The sequence below is a fragment of the Nestor notabilis genome, unplaced genomic scaffold (assembly GCF_000696875.1).
Source record: "Nestor notabilis isolate BGI_N333 unplaced genomic scaffold, ASM69687v1 scaffold3348, whole genome shotgun sequence".
NCBI classification, from domain to species: domain Eukaryota; kingdom Metazoa; phylum Chordata; class Aves; order Psittaciformes; family Psittacidae; genus Nestor; species Nestor notabilis.
Genome location: NW_009941350.1, coordinates 156,650 through 178,961, shown reverse-complemented (window position 1 = coordinate 178,961; position 22,312 = coordinate 156,650). Strand labels below are relative to the sequence as shown.

At 39.1% G+C, this 22,312-nt stretch overlaps 1 protein-coding gene across 1 annotated transcript in view; it reads left to right on the top strand.

Moving 5' to 3' along the window:
- The window catches only part of CPQ (carboxypeptidase Q), a 134,890-nt gene that overhangs the window by 71,802 nt on the left and 40,776 nt on the right, over positions 1–22,312 (top strand). The window contains exons 4-5 of the mRNA XM_010020821.1: positions 4,939–5,050; positions 20,956–21,047. Coding sequence (XP_010019123.1) covers positions 4,939–5,050; positions 20,956–21,047 — 204 coding nt within the window. The remainder of the gene's footprint in view (positions 1–4,938; positions 5,051–20,955; positions 21,048–22,312) is intronic.

Sequence of the window (22,312 nt, the reverse complement as noted above, 5' to 3'; positions counted from 1 at the left end):
TTATCTGACATGTTTTCCTCTAATTTCAGTCCAAATACAAATCAACTATGTGTGGTATTCATATGTTTAAGTTTTGTACAAATATGCCATGCACTGGGAGGAGAGTCATGCAGGAAAAAATATCCAGTCAAATAACGTAAGACTTTGGTACCTGGTATTGTACCTAGAGCTTAAAATGGACCTATTTAGAAGCAAACTGGAGAAAAAAGAATCACACAAATTTGAATAGAAATGCTTTTTGTGAGTTTCCAGGTAATTGGGATCTGAGCTGTAACACTGTAGACCTGTTTTGCCTGAGCGAATGACTAACTCATGGCATGAAAATATGGATGAGCAGTTGAAAAGAACTCAAATTACAATCTAGAGCACTTCACTGTTTTAGCTTGAAGTTTTGGCATAGAGATACTTGGAGTTTGAATGTGTCTTCACTAAAGATGCTTGATCTGGTTCTAATACCCTGTTTAGTTCTTGGACATCCCATTCTCTATATGTGGTCCTTGCAAGTTAAGGTGCTCCTTATCTTCCCTATCTGCTGGAGGAAGATGTGAGGAAAAATGCTTTTCACTGGTTTGGATAATCAAAGTTATTACCAAGCTTTTCTAAGAGTATGTATTGGTAGTCAGATTCCATCAATAAAGGTCCTACTTTGTGGACCCTAACCTCCATCCATGAAATCTATGAAGTCTTCTTCATCCATGAAGGGCAAAGATGAATGATGGTTTCATTACTCTTCTATTACCCTCTACCCCAGTGACATGAAATAACTTTGAATGCTGGTTTTCACAACTTGATACAAATGTTATTCTAGATTAAATTCTGTGGTTGAAAATGTTAAGAGTTTTTTCCTAATGTATTGTTTATGATCCCTAATGTCGCATAGAAAGAAGCCTTTGCCTTGTACCCCTGCATAATTAAAATGAGATTCTGAAGACTAACTAAAAGTGGAATAGACTTTTCTTAAAATTCCTTCTAACCAAGCAGAAGGTAGCTCACCTACATTTTATGAAGTTGTTGAGTGACAAATGCAATAGGCATGTGTGACTACACATGGAATGGGAGATTATTTTTTAGTGGCAAAACCTATCCTGCTTAGAAAAGGATAAAAGTCCATGACATATGCAAATGTATGTGAGCGGGTAGTTCCTCTTCCTAATCTTCTTGTGTTTAAAATATAAAAATACAGATTTATATAAATATGTAAGATATCATCTAAATTTCAAAATATTTCAATATGCTTGATTGAAATACTGGGCATGACTTAAAGGTATCCAGTAGAGGTGATAATGCTGGTGTAGAAGGAAATAGAATAACTCATCTTCTATTTGAAATGTTTCTCAAAGTTTTGCTTCAGTGGTATTGTCTCAGGACTGTATCTAGAGTAGCATTTCTTAGCTGTGTCACTGCAGAAAAGATGAATTTTTAGTTGTCATGTTGCATGCAAGCTGTCTTATCCTAAATTTATTTTGTGTCAATTTGTCAAATATGTATTGCTGTATTTATTCTGTCCTACACTGTTCCTTGAGGTTTCACTGTATATTTAAAACAAATACTTACACTTACATGTACTTACTTCCATTGCTTTGGAGTGCTTACATTCTGTTGGCATGTACTGGCATTTCTATAGAGGTGTTTTGTACAAATGGAAGAGATTAGTCTATGTGTAGATTTGGAGCTGAGAACCATATGACAGATTTGAAAGCAGTGTGGAAAATTGAATAATCATACATCCTTGATAGCTTTAAATGCCTTTGTTATTAGCCCACCTGTACAGAGAATTCTAATACTATTATTTTATAATATTATTTTAAATAATATAGTGGCTTAGAGTGAATTTCAGAAATATTTCCATTCATTGCCCAGACACATTATATCTACTTAAAGACCAAGATAAACATAGTGGTTATGTTATTTTATGACTGTGTCTTACTTTAAGAATGTCTATGGCTAGCTATAAGCAGGATCACTGAAACTTTCATTTTAGCAGCTGCTACAAAAGCATGAGAGTTTAAAAAAACAACTGTTCTGAAAAAGCTTTCACATAGAAGTACACTGGTTGTATTTATGTAATAGCTTTTGGCATCAGCTTAAGTAAATTTAAGTAAAAGTTCATCCATAGAATTATCTGACTTTCTCAATCCACTTGAACTTTGATCTGTTTTGGTGTAATGTTTGGGAGTTGGTAATGATGCTTTATGATTGGAGTCTGTAACCCCAAATGGGATTACACCACTTTCTTCTGATTCAGAATTTCCTGCTGTTGTAATATGTGTTGTTTCACAGAAATGAGAAATAATTCCTTTTCAGATGCTCATGTTGGGATTGCTGCCAGGGAACAGTATTAGTGAGGTATTCTTTCACTGCTAAAGACAAGACGTTGCTTCTATCGTAAACTCAGTTCTCTCTAACTGAGTTTACAAACTTATTCTAAATAATTCACTTCAGCTTGAAGCTCTGTTTCCCAGGAGAATGAATAGTTGTCTTCTTAAAACCAGTTTTTGCTTTAAGAACAAACAGACCACATGGATGGTTATTTTGACGTTGTGGAGTGGCCATCCTTTATATGGCAGACAGCTGTGCATTCACACAGAGCCTTTCATCTTCTTTAAAACCAATAAATTATTATTATTTGAAAATTCCTTGTTGAGTGGACAGCAAAGAGTCTGCGTCAGTTGGCTGCCAAGTGTGGTGGTGTTTGAGCTCAGTCCTCCATAGGCAGGTTGCAGTGGGGTTACCAATGCCTGAATGAACTCAATGCAGAGTTCATTCCTGTGTTGCCCTCACCACCTACAACCATGTGTGTGTATGCTTCATCCTCCCATATAAGAAAACAAAAAGAACAAGGAGTACCACAGAAGTGCTCAATGCTTCTTTCCCACTCTCATTTCAGAAAGGTTTCTACCTCCAAAGCTGGCATGGCTTTTCTTAGATTTCAAGCCATGTTGCAATTGTAGCAGAGGGCTTCAGTAGATCAAGTACATCTACTGTAGGGCAGAGTCCCTGGAAAACTTTGCTGTTTGCTGTCTTTCATACTGGGCCTCAAGGATCATGACATTAAATTGCAGGAATACCTCCTGAGTAAATCTGAGGCTCTTACAGAGAAGCTTGCTGTCCAAATTTAAGCACTTTTGAAGGAGGGGAGGTTTTGGAATAAAGGCTGCAGCAACTCTGTCTACTACCAAGAAAATCAGTCTGTGCTGTAAAGCAAACACATGTTAAGGCTGGATAAGCAGAAAAGAGAGTTGAAACATCTGAGAAGGAAAGAGCAAGCTGCTCTTGAGATTTTGATCACAAGCTTTTCCAGCTTCTAAGACATGACACTTCTGTTTTTTGTAATACACACATTTATAAATATTTCATAGTGTATTTGCTGAATTTAAAGGGTTTTGGTGCATTCTGGTTGGACGTATAGCAATACAATGGATATGACTAGTAATTTACCATGGCCTTTGTTTAATAAAAAGAGGCCTTCTAGTTGTGTTACCTAAATTTGTATTTGGTTGGATGAAAAAACACATTCGTTCGAACACTTGATGCTTTTTGCCTTGCCATGATCTGTTTTCCATTATTTTTAATAACCAGTGAAAAGGTACTAAGATTTCTCTCATGTGAAGGGAAAAAGAGATATGTTTGTGCTTGGGCCCCACGTTCCTTGTGATGCTATCTGCACGCTTGAGAGCATAGGCTCTTAACCTCCAGGGGTGATAACAGGAAAGACATTTTTGGTGCTAGAGTAGTTGTCATGTGATGAATGAAATCTGAGAGTATATGCCTGGAGTTCCTCCTGTGTTAGGGAGAAGAAGGGGGCAGGAAGAATGAGTACTTTTTAACCTTTTTCTAGATCCCACAACTCTGAGACCTGTTTGACATCAGCTGACCAAAGAGCGGGAAGCATCCTTTCATGTACAGCCAGTTCTGGCCAGGGCACAGGTGGATGCTCCAGGATCTCCTTCAGTTTTTCTTAAGGGCTGAGCTTTCATAGGTTGGATGCTCCCACTTCCACCCTATCTCCAGGGCACTCTTTACTGGTACCAATTCTTCAAAGATTCCTGGGGCATTGCAGCAGCTCCCTGCTCTTGTTTTTGTGCTATTTCATCATTTTACCATGCAGCCTGAGAGTTCTTGTCCCTCCTTGACCTTTCCACTGCAACCACAGATCCACCAGCTCTTCAGTTTCAGGTCCAGTTAGGAAACTGTCCCACTTCTGGTATTGGTCTGATGCTGCTTGTCAACATTTGAAGTGATGATTTGAAGAGTTCCCATCTGAAAGTTGGAGTTTCTGGAGATACGTATTATTACTATACTCCACTGTAGCCACAAAACTTTCTTTGCAGAAAACCCTTTTGGGACTTGCTATCATGTCTTTTTTAATTTAAAATATCCTTATGACTAATGGAACTATAAAATACCCTGTCATTTTTGTAGCGCATAGGGGATCCAATAATAAATTAGAGGTCCTCTGTGACAGGAACCATAGATGTATAATAAAACAACAACCTCTGTCTGGGATCACTTAGTCTAAGTTCATATTTCTTCCCTATGCACCCACATATAAGGTTAATCAAATTTCATGCCTAGGGGCCTAAACAGCTAAAATATAAAAGTAGTTTTCACCATTCTGCAATGTAGTAGTCCTTTATCTCTGGAAAGTACCCACTTTGCTAAAGTACAAGACAAAACCTTTCATTTAAACATTTCTCACAGCATATATAGTTTGATTTAGGCATTGGTTTGTAGAAGTAGGATGCATTTGGTCATTCCAGATTTATATTCAGTGACTAGAGAAAAATGTTTTAGTTTTATTTGAAATGTTTCCTTCCTCCTGTTCTAAACCAAAAAAGCCAAATTTATGACAAAATCATTAAAAAGTTTAAATACTTAACTGACTTTTCTGATTCAGTGTTTTCATGTAGATATCTTTTCTTGTAATTGCTTTTTCAGATTGTATTGGTCAGTGGCCATCTGGACAGCTGGGATGTTGGGCAGGGAGCTATGGATGACGGTGGTGGAGCATTTATATCATGGGAAGCATTATCACTCATTAAGGATCTGGGTAAATACTTTCTTTTAAAATCTTTTTAAGGCATTATATTTCCAGGACATTTTGTGTATTGTCTAAACTGGATTTTCTATTTTATCCATCCCTCTGAGCACATATGTTTATATTTAATATAAATATTTTGCAAGTTTGTCTGTTAAACACCTTCTTTCATCCAAAAGCAACACGTCAGCCAATGATCTAGAAAAGCCCGCATGGTCACCATCATCACAGAATGAAACTTAAGTGTAAGATATAATATCTAGATACCTTAGAAGGAAGTCACTCCTTTTCATTTTGTCTTAATGATTTCCTCCCTATTCAATGAAGATGAAGCTTTGTGAAGTCACAGACAGCCGTCTGACACTTTTGTCTGCCTTTCAAGCAAACAATGCCACTCAATGCATTCCTAAACCTTTCACTGTCCTATATGCTGTTTTTTCAGTGGCTACTCACTTAATGTAATTCCCAGTCTCTTAGCCTCTTACCTCGTTCTTCATAAGTTCTCAAGAAATTTCATATAAGTCTCTCTTAAGAGCATCTAACTAGGACTGTATCCAGACAATGAACCTTCCTCTGGTCTTTTCCCTTTCACCTACATGTAAAGATATTAAGAAAAAAAATATTCTAAACTTCAGAGAAGTTCATATTTTCAATGTATATATTTCAATGTTTTTGTTTTTTCTTTCTATGTTCTCCCTAAATAAATGTATGTCCTCCCTGGACTTCTTCCTCCGAATATTTAGAAGCATCTATACCATTAAACTGGTGCATTCTCAGCTTTGCGCTCGAGGGCTGATTTCCCGATCATGGTGCTTTTCTGTTCCTGTGTGCTTAGTCTCTGCTTTGGACTGTGATAGCTGATTTCCTTGGCAAAGGTAATCCAGGTCAGAGGAAACACATGCTTGAGTGTCATCACTACAAGGATACACTTCTGTCAAATCTGGCTTAACCATGGTGACCCATCAAATGTTGTGGGCTCATATATCTCACCAAGTAACATTTGACACTGATGCCTTGCATACTCTAGTGTCCTGCTGCAATAGGTCTGTGTGATACAGAGCAACGTTCTGTTTCGAGGGATCACTTCTTTGAATCTTTCTTGGTAATCAGTGAGCTGGTGACAGTGTTCTGGAATTTGGTCTGTACATCAGTTGGATTCTGCTGAAGTTGATATTCTAGCACACAGGCTGTCAACACTGTACTTGCTCGTCTCCCTCCTCCACAATTTCTGCTCAACAGGAGTATGAGTTGAACTAAACCCCCATGCTGTCAATGCTAAATGTAGATAAAGAAGGAGAGAAAGAGGAAGAGGCAGCTTCTAGCCTGGATATGTCTGTTCCGGTGGTGCTATGGATAAAATACCAGTGTGGACTTGTTCAGACTACTGCCTCCTGGATTGCATAGGCCCCCCAGGTGTGGGATCTGAACAGCCAATTTCTTCTTCTCATGGGCTTCATCTAACTTATGGGCTGCAGGGAGTATGTTATTGTAGGACAGTACTGCATATGCCTACATAGGGTGTGTTTGGTGGGAGAGATGGTCTCCAAGGTAAGATGAGATAGGGTCAATGTATGTGCAAGAGGGAACTACGGTTGCACAGTCATCCACTTGTGTTCTTCAGACACCAAGCCTCTCAACGTTTGGTCTGGTGCCCTGCTGTTCCCAGGCTGCCATGGCAGCCTGATTTCTAATCTCCAAACTGCAAATTCCAGTCTTACTGTTTCATCTGTAGCTTTTTGCTAGGTTTACTTCCATATGGGCCTTTGTCACTATACCCTTCAAAACCAGTTCAAAACAGACTTTTTAGATTGTCAAGTTGATATCCAAGGATGCTTTTCCCCCTTCATCACATGGGATCTATTTTTCCTCATTATTCCCTATTTCCAGAACCTGTGGTCAAGGGGAATGCACCATATAGTCATTAAAAAATAAAATCAGCTGCTGCTCCTGCTCTTAGCTCTGGCACAGTTTAAACAATAAACTAGCTTTCTCTGCTTCTGATGAGAAGGATTTGTGCACTTGAACAATCCCAGTGTTTCTTGAAGAGCTCTTTGTAGATTTGTTATGTGATTAGTGACTCTCATACTGCAGTGGTGAACATCAGACATCCCTGTGAATTCCTATTTTTTTTATTTTGCATTATTTGAACCTCTTATCTCTCATTTTTCCAGCCTTGGAATGATTGAAATATCATTCTGTAACCAAAAACAAAGTGCATCTCTTGGGGTTTTTTTTGTCTTTTAAAAGTAAACTAGAGAGGATTCTTCTACAGAAGAATCCAGACCTTCTCCTTTTAGTTTTTTTTGATCTTTCTTTTATGATTCTTGGAAAATTGTCTATACTCCCTCCATCTGCAGGAAATAAAATAATTACACTTCTGTGTTTGCTGACTCTATTCCGTTCAGAGTAAGCTGCTTTGTGTCTCTTAAGGGCAAGTTCCTGGTGGCAGTGTATAATTCTTATTCACTGAGTTTCCCTTCACGCATGACTGAAATGCATCACTCTTTTATTCAAATATTTGGTTTCCTCTGATAGTAGCCCGTGTGTTTGCTGTACAACCTGTGGCAAAATGCTGTTTTCCCAGCTGGGAAATGCCAGAGTCTTTGCTGATGCCCTCTGTTCTGGGCAGTTGTTGTGCTCAGCCCTTCTTGTTATACCAGTGTTCTGCAGGACCGTAAAGCTGTCAGAGGACTTCTGGGTCATCACATCTAACCTGTAAATAACGACAGGGGGTAGGGCCTTTTATAAATTGTCTTCCATAGCAGATTGATTAATGCAGATTTTGCATCTTATGATGCACAGAGAATCTGACAGAAAGGACAACAAAATAATAGATGTGCAGATTGTGTGAGAAATGAATTAATGAGTGTTATGTAAAATCAATTTCATGGATTGAGTTTTGAGTGAGCGTTATATTTTGAACTGTGGAGACTTAGTTTAATATCCTTTTGGACCCTGATAAATTTAGTCTCAGACTAGTCCACCAAACACTTTTGACATGGGGATAAGACAACTCAATTGGCTTGTCGCTGTGAACATGTAGATTTTTTTTACAGTGCACTGGGAGTCTTAAAGTCATAGTGCGTTGTGTAGCCTTAAAAACTGTGTCTGTGTTTACCGAAGAATAACTGCCCATGGCAGGGGGGTTGGAACTAGATGATCGTTAAGGTTCGTTCCAACTCAAACCAATCTGTAATTCTATGATTGTGTGATCTTACAGCTGTGGTGATATGATCTTAAAGCTGAAGTGAGAATTCTGAAATATGAATTCTAGAATACGAAGTCTTTATCACGTGGTGAGAAATACTGTCACTACTTCTGCCATGGTCCATTGGTTCCATGAAGGCAAGATTTTACTGCACTGTTTAAACAGGTTTTTTCCATGATGATTTAATAGCACTTTATCATGATATCACTGTGACCCTTGGATATGGCTGGTGGACACAAGTTATGCCTGTTAATTAGAATTTTGATAATTCCATATGTACTTGAAGAATGATTATAGTTTAAATACCATTCTGTACTTCCAACATGACCTCCTCCACAAGCCATGTAATAGCTATTGGCTTGGGACCAAATATATTTAAATTCATTGAAAAAGCATTTAAATTATGGTTATATAAATTATATTTTTATTTTAAGCAGTTAGTTTGTTTTCTTGCCTCAAGTAAAATTTTTTAACAGTTTTTGCTTTTATTTTGAAGTAAATCAGTTACTGTGTTAGCCTTTGTATTTCCTGAATCTTCAGTGTTAGCTTTTATTTTTTTAATTGAACGGGCAGTTTATGTACCATATTGATACCTTTTTCTCTCTGATGTTTCTGTAGATTTTCAGACACTGTAATAGTTACAATGCACATAACAGTAGCACAATCTGAAGCAGTTTTACACAGTCTTAAAACGTCAACCTTTTGACAGGAATTTTTTTTCCTTTTCATTTTTTTTGACTTCAGATGAATGTCGATTATTTTGAGAGAAAGGGAACTACATGAAGGCCAGAATGAACTGAAATAATTTTGTATTATATTACCAGAGAGTGGAATAAAAATATTCAATTCGTGTAAAGCCTCGTGTACATTTCAAAAGTGTAGGACTTTAAAAGCAGGTCCAGGCTATGAACTACTGTATTTTTTCTAATACTGTTCAGAGCTATAACAATTCAGTTAGCTAAAAAGTGGAAAGTTTCAAGTTTGTCTGAATACTTTGCTTGTAATAGCTCTGATGTGTCTCTGCCCATCTTCCACACTGGGGCAACAGGAAGGGGGCTCTTGTGGAGGTGTCATTCCCTCTCCTCCTTCTCTAGGGAGGAAGCACAGGCACAAATTCAGAGCAAACACTGACTTCTAGAAGGTTACATTTCAGCAGGGTGAATCTTGCTCTAAGAGGCTTTTCCACAGCCACCCTGTGCAGAAAACTAAACCCTATCTCTTCTCTTCTGTGTGGCTGCAGCTTCAAACTTGAAACATCTCTTTGAGCAGTGTATAGTCAAATGTCAGCACCGGCCTGTGCACCTGTTGGTACCGGCACTGGCTGCAGGCATCTCCGGACCAGAGTGTTTTCTTTCCTTAGTGCACCCATATCAAGTTCTCTGTATCAACTATACTCACAGCTGCTTGCTCTGCTGGTAGCTAATCCCAAAAACCCTCACCAACTAGTGGCTGTATTGACTAATATTACCCAAAGGGGTATTTTCTCCCAGTTGATGCTGAAATTTAACGAAGCACAAAAGAAATAAAACCAGACTTGTTCCCTGGAACTCTTGAAGCTTATATACACCACTGATCAGCAAGTTCTGCGGTGAGCTGCTTCATGGTTTATGTGCTTAAAGAATGGAGAACTGGAAGTGTTTCCACAGAACTTGTTTATGTGAATAAAGATGAAAGTTTCAGCCTGTTACTGCTGTTGATTCCCTTTTTCTGGAAATAAAGACATGTTTAGAGGCGCTGTGGCAGTCTGTGAGCTGGTCTGAACTGGTAAACTCCATTTCCGTCAGTGGAGCTGCGGCTCTTGGGATTATCTGAGGCTTCCCCTTCGTAACTGCAGGCACGGTGCTGGAGGCAGTAAGCTTGTGCAACGTGCAGTTTGCCTGCAGCTGTGTCTGGCAGCTGCTGCCCTCCCCAGCCCTCTGCAGCTTTTAACCTTTGATCCATTTTAACTAAATTTGATAGAGGCACAGAAATACTTATAATATGGAGTTGTGATATGTTCTTTGCAAATGGGTGATTGAGGAGAGGTGGACGAGTGCATTTGTGTCCCAGGTGAGGGAGAGGCAGGAAGAAACTTCACTTTTATCCCGTCCATATGATGATGAACTCCTGGATAATCAGCACGTGTGTGGCTTTGGTGTAAGCACCAGAGCCTCTTCTTATCTGTTTGCAAACTGTGTGATAGGTAGCAAATATTGCTACAGCAGTAGTGAGGTTGTTGTCTGGGGTAGTTTAGAGATGATGGAAAGGCTCTGGGGTTTTTTTAGGGAGGAAGGGCTGAGGGGTTCCTGTCTTCAAGACAAGGGGATCCAAGGGGTGTTGCATGAGCTATGTTGTGGTGTGAGGGCATCTGGAAGCTGTAGGAGAGGCAGCACTCGAGCAAACTGGTGTTTTCCAGTTTTGCAGAACAACAGCTGTGCTGCTAATTACAGTCTAGAAATCTCAAACCCAACTTGTTTTCAGGTTGCATTTATAATCCTCAAGTTTTACACTTGTTACTTTGTGTGCAAAACCGGACATCTTTGGAGATGGCCAAAGCCATTTGCCTCAGCATTTTCATGATAGATTGGTTAATGCTCTGGTGTCGTTTGAAATACAGTTTCTCTTGTCTTTGTGTCACATGAGGTTTACCAAAGAAGCTGCCTTTGCAGGTGAGGTGACGGACTAGTTAAGCAGCTACTCATAAAAAGTCATCATAAAATTACCCCAAATTTATTTTGGTGCCATTATTTTGCCTTTACTTGGCTATTCAGGTTGGTCAGGCCGCTTGTGGGACTCGATGCTGCTCTGGATGTTGGTCGTCAGTTTCTGCAAAGGAGGTATTTGTGTTCCTCTCCCACCTTTTCAAACCTGTGGCTACCACCATGCTGCTCTTGCTCAGGACTAATACAAATACAGTCCAAACTATTTGAGCAAGAAGCAGGTAGTATGTGTTGATGATTTCAGAGCTTTAGCCAGTGCTGCCTCTTTGCTCCTGATCCAGCTGTGTTCCTGCGTCACTTGGCTGAGGTGCATTTCCCATTCGAGGTCAAAGCGCTCTGCCCTGCTCCTGCCCTGGGCCAAAGCCACCTTGCACTCCAGAGCTAAAAACATGGGACTTCTGTCCCTAATGGGAACTGAGTAACAACAATAGAGAAAGGTCTTTAGAAAGTGCTCATATGGCAGTGTTAGCTCTGCAATCATAGTATTTTAAGCTTCCTAACTGTCGTAGGGAGCCCAGTTTTGGTGGATGAATTTCACTGCTTGCTTCTGAAAAACTTTTTTTCCCCCTGTTAAGAAGAGAAGCTGATGGGGTCTGCTACTTTACACTACATCCAGTTTATTTTCAGTCTCTTCCCTGCTAACATAGAAGAAATCAAACAGTCAGCAGGTCCTTTGTTCACATCCCAGGTTTCTTTCAGCAACATTTACCCACAAACTCTCTCTCCTTGTTCAGAAATGTGCTTTCTACCTTTCCCTGGCTGTGTTTGAGTCTCGCTTGCTCCATTGCTAGTCTACTCTTGGTGCCCTGCCAAACCCAGAGGTGCACACATGTCCACCAGCTACTGCTGGTATGTGTTTATGGGGTGCATCTTTGGAAGAAGCCCAATGACTGTGCTGTGCATTTGCCAGATTACAAACTTATCCTCTTTCCTTTCAATTGCTTGAACTTCAGCAGTGTAAGACATCAACAGTTATTGCTATGTGAACGCCTGCCTGTGTTGAAGTAATTGGTATAGACTTCAGGAAGGGCTGCACTGCAAAGACCTCTATAGTGATGGATTGTGGTACAGAACAGACATTTCCCCACTTTTGCTGTTGTCTTGTGCACTGAGCTCATGTTCAGTCATGTCTGTGTGCCACATTAGACCAGGAAGTCTCCTGCTCAGACAGTGCCTCCAAGTGCTTCTGGGAATCCTGGTTCTTCCATGTAAAAAAATATTTGCTATGGGGAGCTGCCAGAGCCAGTGAATACCAGAAGTCAAGTAGATGAACAGGGCACATTTTCGTCTTCCGCACCCAGGGCAGGATGACTGATGCCATTGCCGCTAGAGCAGCCTGACGGGGGAAGGATGATTGTTGACAAAGTCTAATCCTGGCCATCGCACCTTTTACAGGCTTTCCTACGTTCCTAGACGATGATCTATACGCACACGAGAAGGGGAGAAATGTGTGGTGATAGGTGCTATGTGTAGTTCCCCCTCTTCCTCTCTTTGCCAGCATTATGAGGAGTTTCATGAGTCAACTTTCCCATGGATGTAGACATGGATCAGGCACAACCAAATATCTGTTTCATAGGAGAAAGGCACAGTAAAAACACAGAAATGTTTTTAAAACAGAGCACGTAAGAATTGTAAGGTGCTACCTGAATTACATTTTATGTAACTCATAAGGAGTTGTTAGACAGTTTTTTCCCTTTAAAACTTATTCAAAATTGGAACTGTAGCTCTCATCTGAATTATACCTGTGACTAATGTGACTGGAAAACCATAAGGCAGATTTTTATGCAGTTCACTGTAGTCTTTGTATGAAGTTACATTTCTTGAGTCCAAATTCACTGGCTAATATATGAGGACTACAGATATGTTTTATTAAAAAAATTATCACTGGAGTCATTCCTTTTCTGCTAGTTTAATTGAAGTCATATAACTGCAAATACTTGCCAAAAATTTTGTTAAATGTTTTTTCTAAATTTCCTATAGCTGTGGTGGTGTAGTTGTTTCCTGTCTAGGAGATATGTTGTGAAATGTGATTAAATGTCTGCTTTTACTGTAGATTTTGTTGGGGTTTTCTTAATTAAATATGCCTGATATTAACCCCTTGTTCTTACATTCTTTCCACTTTCCCAAAGTAGCGTATTTTATTCTGACCTTCACCTTTTGCAAATCTATTAAATCTACTTGGTATGAAATTTCTGCATATGCTGTTACACTTCAGCTGCAATTATTCCTTCATTTCAACCTTTGATTGAATGCATATTTGGCAAATACTTAAATCTTCAATTTCCATGCTGGTTTGGCATAGCAGAGGGCTGGCGGCAGACGTACAAACTTGTTAATCTGGTGGTAAATTTAGGCATACAGCGCTCCATAACAATGTTGCCCTGTGTCCTGTGGAGTGCTGCTTCTCTGCAAGCTTTAATTTACCCAGGAACCTCAAGATAAAATGAGTTCTTTGTTGATCTATAAAATCTTAAAAACCTGGGCACAGAAGCTGTTGTGATTTTTTTTCATATCTGTACAATGGCTGACATGATGAAATGCTGAAATCCTTCCCGGGTGAAGTCAGGGGCATCTTGTCCTTATTGTCAGAGGTTTTCCTTAAGCACCGACTTTTGATGCAGAGAGACAAGTGTGGCTGGTGTACTTTCTGACTCTTCTGCCCTGAGGACAGTCTAACAGATTTGGGTTTTTCTGATCCAAAGAATGGGGCAGCAAAGCCACCACTCAGTAAGATCAAACCATGGTTGATGTTTATAATTCCAGAGACTGCGGGAGTGGGGCCTTGCCTTACCTTTTCTGGTCCACAATTTGATGAGATCTCTGAATACCTTTAAGGTATTCCTTTAAGGAAGGAGGTGTTCCTGAAGAGGAATAAAATGCATTTTAAAGGTGGACAGTGTCCTCTTCCTTTTGAGGGACTTGGAGCACATGGCAACAGGATCAGAGCAGGACAGGGGCTAGAGGAGCCCTCTGCTCAATGCTTGCTGTTTTACACAGGCAAGTAGCAGGTTTCCTTTCCTTTTTTAAGGAGACGTGACTTGTGTTGACTTCACGACACTACACTAAGCAGTTCTTTGTTTAAAACCCCACGTGCAGAGGAGTGCATTTTTCAGCACTTCTTGTCTGAACTCTCCCCGCACTGTGCTGCCGTGTAGCAGGGAGGTGCCCCCCATGGAAACCCTTGCTCTGGCAGTGTTGCTGCCTGGTTTGATTTCAGCGCATTGCACTGGGCTTTGGGCTTGGCTTCCCTCTTCTTCCCCCATCTCCCCAGTCAAAAGGCTTAATCTGTGTTATTTTTAGTTACTAGACTTGCAAATCATTCACAGCTTTCCCTTCCAGTCTTGTATACCCAGCTCCTTCCTTGACATTTCCTCTTGGATATTCCACCACTTTCTTAAAATAGATCTACCTAAAACCTCTCGCATTTCCCACCTCCACTCTTCCGTGAAACTGCCCATCCTATTCTGTTGTAAACTCATCCCCTAAAAACAGGGGAAAAAACGGGTTTGGGTTAATCTCAGTCTCGCTACACAGCCATCAGGGCTGCTGGCCCAGCACTGGAGCTCTGTGAGCCCCAGTTCTTCCCCAGCCCGGCTCAGCTCATGCCTTGCTGTCTCCCTGCACCCTTTTTGCAGGGGCCTTTCCAAAAAGCTGCTCCTGCTCTGCAGCTGTGGTAGGGTTGTGTCCTCTTACCCCCCAAAATGTGGCTCTAAGCATGCTGCCAGCCTCAGGCAAGATTAAGCTTCAGTGTCCAGCTTGGCTTCTGCCTCCACTTCCATTGCCCATTTTCCAGTCTCTGACCTGCCTGTTTTCTGTCTTCTTTCTGTGACACCATGTCTCTTCTCCTGAAGACCTCTTTTCTCTTTACTCCAGACCTTTGGACTTGGAGGCTTACTCACTTTGCAGTGCTATCCTGTGGAGCACTTCATCCTCAATGCTGCAAACAAACCCCTATCAACAGAGAAAAATCAAGGAGATGATTGTATTGCGTTAGACCATTTTAAGAAGAAAACAAAGACAGTTTCCCAAGCAAAAAGCTTTCCCATGTCTAATTTGAGCTTCCCTAGAGAATTAGAAATATATCATAGTCAGGGCTTAAGTAATACTCTTAAAGTTGGGGGTTTTTTGAGGTGTGGTTTGCCTTACTTTTTGAAGCTTATAACTTGAATACCCTTAGATTTTGTCTGTTGCATCATTTTCACTCAAATAAAAATAATTTCCACTTAAATAAACATCTAACTAGCTAGACACTTTTCTGCACAAACAGTGAAATTAGTTGTCTGAACCATGGAGGACTGTATTTCTAATAACAGAATGAAAGTGAAAATTCTGCTTGTTTAGAATGGACACTTCTTGGTCTTCAGAACAGTAAGTCTGGATATCTTCAATTAATTGCATTATTACTGTCATCCCATAAATTGCAGTTTATTGCTATATGTATACTCATTGAAATTAACCAGAGAAATGGGATGGTAGGCGTAGAAGCTCTTTCTCTAAAACAGTGGTTGCCCATGCCACAGAATATATAAATTAGGCCTCTTGAAATGGAAGTAGATTGTACACTGTGTTTGATGATGAATTCTTATCTTCTTTAGCAAAATGTGGAGTACTGGTTTTATTTTTATTTTACACACTGGCAGAGGTTTTAGAAATTCCAGACATTTTATGAGAAATGCTAGCATGACAGAAACATCCCAGCTAATGTCACATAGTAAATCCCTTATGTCTAATGAACTGCAAACCTGAAAATAGTAGGAAGTGCATTAGGAATTTAATGATTGTCAGCAGTGTCATCATGTATCTTACTACTTTTTATATAAATACCCTTTTAAAGAAATTGCAGGCCACAAGATAAAAATGCTCATGATGCTAAATGCAGCAGTGGACAAGACCTGAGGATGATATATCTGAATATACCTCTTCCTAGTAGCTCCCAAATCAAATGCATCAGTGACTTAAGCAGTAATAGAGAGTAAGGGATCATAGAATCAGAATATTTTGGGTTGGAAGGGACCTTTAAAGGTAATCTAGGCCAATCCCCCTGCAATGAGCAGGGACATCTTCAATTAGAGTAGGTTGCTCAGAGCCCCTTCCAGCCTGACTGTGAATGTTTCCAGGGATGGGGCATCTGCCACCTCTCTGGGCAACATTCTAGTATTTCACCAGCCTCATTAAAACATTCCTTCCTTATATGTAATCTAAATCTACCCTGCTTTAGTTTAAAACCATTACCCCATGGGCTATTGCTGCAGGTCTTATTAAAAAGCCTATCCCCATCTTTCTTATGAGCCCCCTTGAAGTATTAAAGGTCACTTCCTGGATCCTTCTCTTCCCCAGGCTGGACAAGCCTAACTCTCCTAGCCTTATTCATAGGAATGGTGCTCCAGCCCCCTGGTCGTTTTTGTGGCCCTCCTCTGGATTCACTCCAACAGATCCATATTCTTCTTATCTTAGGGGCTACAGAGCTGAAAGCAGCATTGCAGGTGGGGTCTCACAAGAGCAAACTATAGAGGCAGACTTCCTCAATGGTACTGCAATTTATTCTATGTTAATGCTCAGCTCAAGGATTTGTAAGGCAATTTATGCAGGCCCTGCAAAGTCTTGAACCTCTAAGAAACCTCATGGTTTTCACAGGTTCAGAGCACATGGTGGGGAGATACAGTAATTTTCCTTTTTATAGGATACAGGTGAGTTTTAGCCCCATCTTTGCACTGCTAAGTCACTCCTCCTCCCTTCAGCTAACACAACTTCTTACAAATGTTCTTAAAAATCAGGAGGGTGTGAGAAAAATGCAGCTTTCAGATTGAAAGATTAGAAATAGATGTTAGAAATTAAAACTGAGAAGATAGTATTTTGCCACTGAACACACTATAAGTGCAATTTAAAATACTTTACCTGTTAATCTGATTACATCCATTTGCAGTTTGCTTATATGCCACATGTAAACTGACCACCTATTTGATTTGCTTGTGGGTAATCCCAGTGCCTTGGCTTGCAGGGGAAAAAGCCCTTTTTCACGTAGGTGGAATGGTTTTTTCATTTTTTGAGAGATGATCATTCTTACAACAACATAATGGCTTCTCTTGAGGAAGTCTAATTAGCCATCTATGCGCTGTCTTCTTAGAAAACACACCACATCACTAAGTGTTTATGTTTATAAAGTGGTAAAATGTTTACTGAAGGAAATTTAGTATTTACACTACTGATCACTGTTTTGATTTAAAGAATGACATGATTCAAGTTGTCCCTCCAGGCGTATGTGCTATCTTGAGGGTGAAGCAGGTTTATTTTTTTACATTACGTGTGACAGACGAGCATAATTCATGCTTATACCAAACCATAGATTTCAGTTTCGCTGTGTGGGAATGTTTCAGTTCTATCAAGCATGACCCAAGTATATAGGACATAAAATTCAGGTCTTGTACTGCATCCTGGTAAGTATCTTGTCACAGGGAGATCATCCACTTGTGGAAGAACATGCATGGATTTGATAAACGCTGTCATGTCTAGTAAATATCTCTGTTAATTTTAAAATGAACATAAAATGTGTGTATATAAATATGTAACATCTGCATGTTATTTGCTGACAATTATCTTTTACGTAAGTTATGAAAGAAAAGCTTTTGGCAAAATACTTCATTGTAGTTGAGGTTGAAGTCAAACTGAGTAGTTAATACCACTTAGTTACTTTTTTTCTCAAGCATTTGGTATTTTGGCTAATCCTGGCTTGCTGCTGCTATCTGCAAGTGTGACTATTGTGTAAGGATCTAAAAGAAACATAAAAGTCAGTAAGAGCTGCATCTTAATATTACAGAAATGTTTGTGGTACCTGAGGACAACGAAAGGGCTACAGCCACTCCAGCACAGAGGAAGTATAATATAGCAAGGGTCCTGCTGTACTTATTACACACATTTCCTTAGTCATAGATCAACCATGGTGATGTTTTTATTTCATTCTTTAATTTAGGAGCCCAGGTGCCCTGAAGCATTTTTTTATGCTTTAAATAAACCATAAGAAGATAGAGGTTGATCAGTACAATGCACTACTGTGGTAACCTATGAATAATATTTCCTGGTTAAGGGTAAGGTAGAGGGGAATAAAAGCTACTTCATTTTTCTAAAACACTGGACATTTGTAAATCAGTCTGTAGCTGCATGAGGATCTATAGTTGTTTTGGTATTGTTTTTAGTTATGTGAGCTTAGAAAGAACAATTTGTTTGAGTACCAGCTATCACCTTTTCAGTGTTATCCTCCTGTAAACCCCTGCTATTCTTTTTATTGAAATGCAGCAGTAGGATGGAAACTGGGATTTCAGTGCTTTTGAACAGGTGCTGAGCCCAGCAAGGTTCATTTGAGTTACACGATCTGAGATCCCAGTGACCCTGGGAGGACATGGCAGAATCCCTGCACTGATGCATCAATGACTGTTTGCACTTTGCCCAAATAATCTGTTCAAACACTCTGGGTAACTTTACAATTTTTTTTTTCTTCTGATATCTTCTTTTTGGTTTTTTGTTTTTGTTTTGTTCTTTTTGTTGGGTTTTTTTGTTTGTTTTTTAAGACTATGTAATATGTCATTTATATAGATAAAAAGGACAGAGGCACTATTTTATTTGTGAAACCGTTTTCCTTCATTTTAAAATTTGCTACTATCCCTCTGCACGGTGCACCCATCAAGAAGCATAGTTTTCTAGTCCAAGTGATATTTTATTATGCCTATTCAATACATAGCTTGACTTTGGTGTGAAAGAGTTTTGATTTTGTGGAGATGATACCTTGCTTAGGAACCAGTAGTTTCTACAAAGCAAGCCAAAAAATTAAACTTTATTTAAAAAAAAAATATAGAGAGAGAATAAGTGTAGTACTTCATAATTTTTAATACAAATGTGCACTGAGAATATTCTTAGCAATTTTACTTGTGAACATTGGATTTGTTTGATGTTCTTTGGTCAGAATAGCTGTGTTTTTAATAATAAGTAGATAAATACTTATCACTTTCAGATTAAGATAATGAGGAAATTAAATTTTCCTTTGTAGACTTTGTTTTGTATTTAAAATATCTGCCCCCATAGCCTATTTAATTATTTATTTATTAACTTGCCCATTTAATTTCAGTAGAACACACAAGTGAATCTGCTGAGAGAAATATGTGATGTTGGAAGAGCTGATACACCATCTCTGGGACTTGAAAGATGGAAGCTTAACAGGGCTTTTTTATTTCTGCAGCTTTAATGGACAGATGCAGTGACAGGTTAGGAGGGGGCCATAAGAATCTCAAACTTCTTCTCAAGTGACATGAGACCTTCTCAAGCTCCTGTAGAGGATGGAGCAGGAGATGGGTTTACAGCCCACCCAAGGTGAACAGGATGTCCTCGATCACTGACCTGAGTTCCCTTTAGGGCAACAGTGGCAGACTAATTCATCTTGATTTTTGCCTGGGAGGAGACAGGAGATGCTGCTCCTGTCTCAAGCATCTCCAGCCTTGGACTTGTGGGCTGGAGACTGGGCTTAACTGCTTTGTATTTTGTGATACAACATACACACCTCTATTTTCCACTTAAACCGCAGTGCCATTGGAACCATGCTGCAGAAGCAGCCACTCTATGCTTTATATGCAGCATCTTGTCTTCTTTAGAGCCGCCTCTTCTAACAAAGCTGCTGACACATTTGTGGTTATTTTGGGTTTAAAATCTTTCCACCTTCAATCTGATCACTATTTGATTATCTTAACAGACCAGCATTTAGGAAATACAGCTTTAAACCACTTGTTTGCACTTCCTTCATTATGAAATATTGAAAAATCCAAGGCGTTTTCTTCAGATTTAGAGTATTCCTTGTATACCCTGCCTTCAGTTATGAGATTGCTAACGTGTAGTTTCAAGAAAGAAATCTTCAGTTGATTTTTATTGTATCGAGAGAAAAAAACCCACAATGAAGGTCAGGTCTATTTGTAAACTTCATCCATTTTAGCTAGCAAATAAAATAAGCTTTTACAGTGATAATGATAATATTCCTCCTCAGGACAGAAGTGTATGTGGTGATTTATGCTTTATCACTTGTGATAGTCCCCTTACTGTTGTTGGGGTTTTAGTTTGGGGATTTTTTAAATAGTTTTGGGGGCTTTATTTTTGCTCAAATATAATTAGCATCACATTGCACAAAGAACAAACACTGCTCTCAATCTGTTTGCTCTTCCATGCTCTCAGATTTGATGTCTCAAATGTATTTGGTTATGAATAGAATCAATCAAATAAATAAAGAGCAACAACTTCTATCTGTTCAGTTCTGTCATGGCACAGATGGTTTCAAAATTTATCTGAGAACTTATCTTTCTTACTGAGCTACCATAACAAAACAGGAAACGGCCTTGTGTTTGCCCTGTTTGAAAAAGTCAGGCATACATTCAGCAACTGATTGTATTTCGGAGTCCAAAGTATAAATTGTTGCTTTTCATTTCTCTGATAAAAAGCAAAATAATATTGCAGAGCCATTCAGTTCTTCAAATGGGTAAACATTTCTCATAAAAACCAGCTCATTTTCAATTAGTTGTAATAAATTAACCATGCAAAGCAATGGTAATTCTCATGAAAATTTGATTTGGATCTGCTGAAAGCAGACACACATTACTTCCTGCAGACCACCACCACAATGAGAGCAGCATTTGTCTCAGAAATCTATCAAGTTAGTTATGTTATGGTTTTAGACACCTACAGTATGCCCCCAAAATGTGCTTCTCTTGTGCTACTGTGACTGATAGCAGCAGCTCAACAACCACCCTAGTGTTGGTTCATTCCCTGCACCCCAGTCCTTCCCCCAAAACAAGCAAAAAGTATTCTTGACAACAAACCCCACTATTTGAAATAGATTGTGTTTAGTGAAGGTAGAGGTGACTGAATGGAAACCCAGGCTTTTCATTCATGGGATGGTGGAGACCAGTGCAAAAAATGCTCAAATGTATTTTTTTTTTACTACTAAATATTTTAAAATTATATTTTAAAATATGTTTTAGGACTTCGCCCAAAAAGAACTCTGCGCTTGGTGCTGTGGACAGGAGAAGAGCAAGGAGGAATAGGTGCTGAGCAATACTATCAGTTGCACAAGGTAAACCATGGCTTCAGACGATTTGCTTGACAGCACTTTTCTCCCTAGTCTTGTGACTTCCTTGTTATGTTTGTTGAAAAGTTCAGCTTTCTAACCTAAAATACTGTTTCCAGTTCTGCCTGAAAGTGTGTTTTCTGTTTTTAATTATAAATGCAAACCTCATTTTATATTTAACAGAAAGCAATGTGGCCACACATATACATGTTCTGCTTGACCCAAGATACTCTGTCACAAAACTGTTCTGAAACAGATACTTCATGATGATGTCTGCCATAGCTTTCAAACATAGCTACCTTCCTGAGAATGAATGACAAATGGTCCACATATGTTGGCAATATAAATAAATTTTGTTTGCTTTATGTATTTCTGCTTCATTGCATTTCCCTGTAATATTTTAGAGTGTAAAACATAAAATAATACAAAGAAAAATCTTTCTTGTCTTACCTTAATAATGCATAATCTAAAGAACTCTTTGCCAATTATTAGTTTTGTGGGATCTGGAACATTTTAAATGGTTGATGTCAGATGATGCAAGGAACACACAAACTCTACAAGTGGTTATCAGGAGAAAAATGTTGTGTCTTTCACATCCGTTTCTCCTGCCAACAACCTTTTCAAAGTACAGCATGACATAAAGGGCAGTTGTGTAAAACCATTTTGGAGATAAATCATTTGAATATGTGTGGATTTTTTTTCCCCCCCAGAAAAGTTATGCTGTACCTGTATGACTAAGATAAAGTAGTTATTTTTTATTATTTGCCCTGATCTGGTATTATTTCTCTCAGTGATGGTTAATATATCCAAGGCAGAGACAAGGTAAATGCAGATGTGTTTAGGAAGTCACCTGCTGTACAGTAGTATGAAAGCAGACTTACAAGCAATTCCTGAGTATGTTTTTAACGGTAAGCAACCTACCAGAACAAATAAATGGAAATTTCACTTTGAATCAAATTCATTGTGATGAATCAAACTCAATCAGTTTGCATCTGCAACCGAGTTGTCAGAGATAACATTACAGTGGTTATGGTTTTCTGGCTAATTGATGAACAGTCAGTTATGTCCCACTAACTTGTTTAACATTATGAAGAAGTGTATTTAACTACCCATATATAATGTAGTTCCTCCTTATATCACCAAATTATAGGGATAGCTCAGCTGTCTCATTTGGAAGAGGTACCTAAGAACTTGCATTTCTCATCTTCCAAGAGGTAACAGGCTACAGTTTAGTATGTATTAAGGACTCTGAATTTATCACTGGTGCTCTG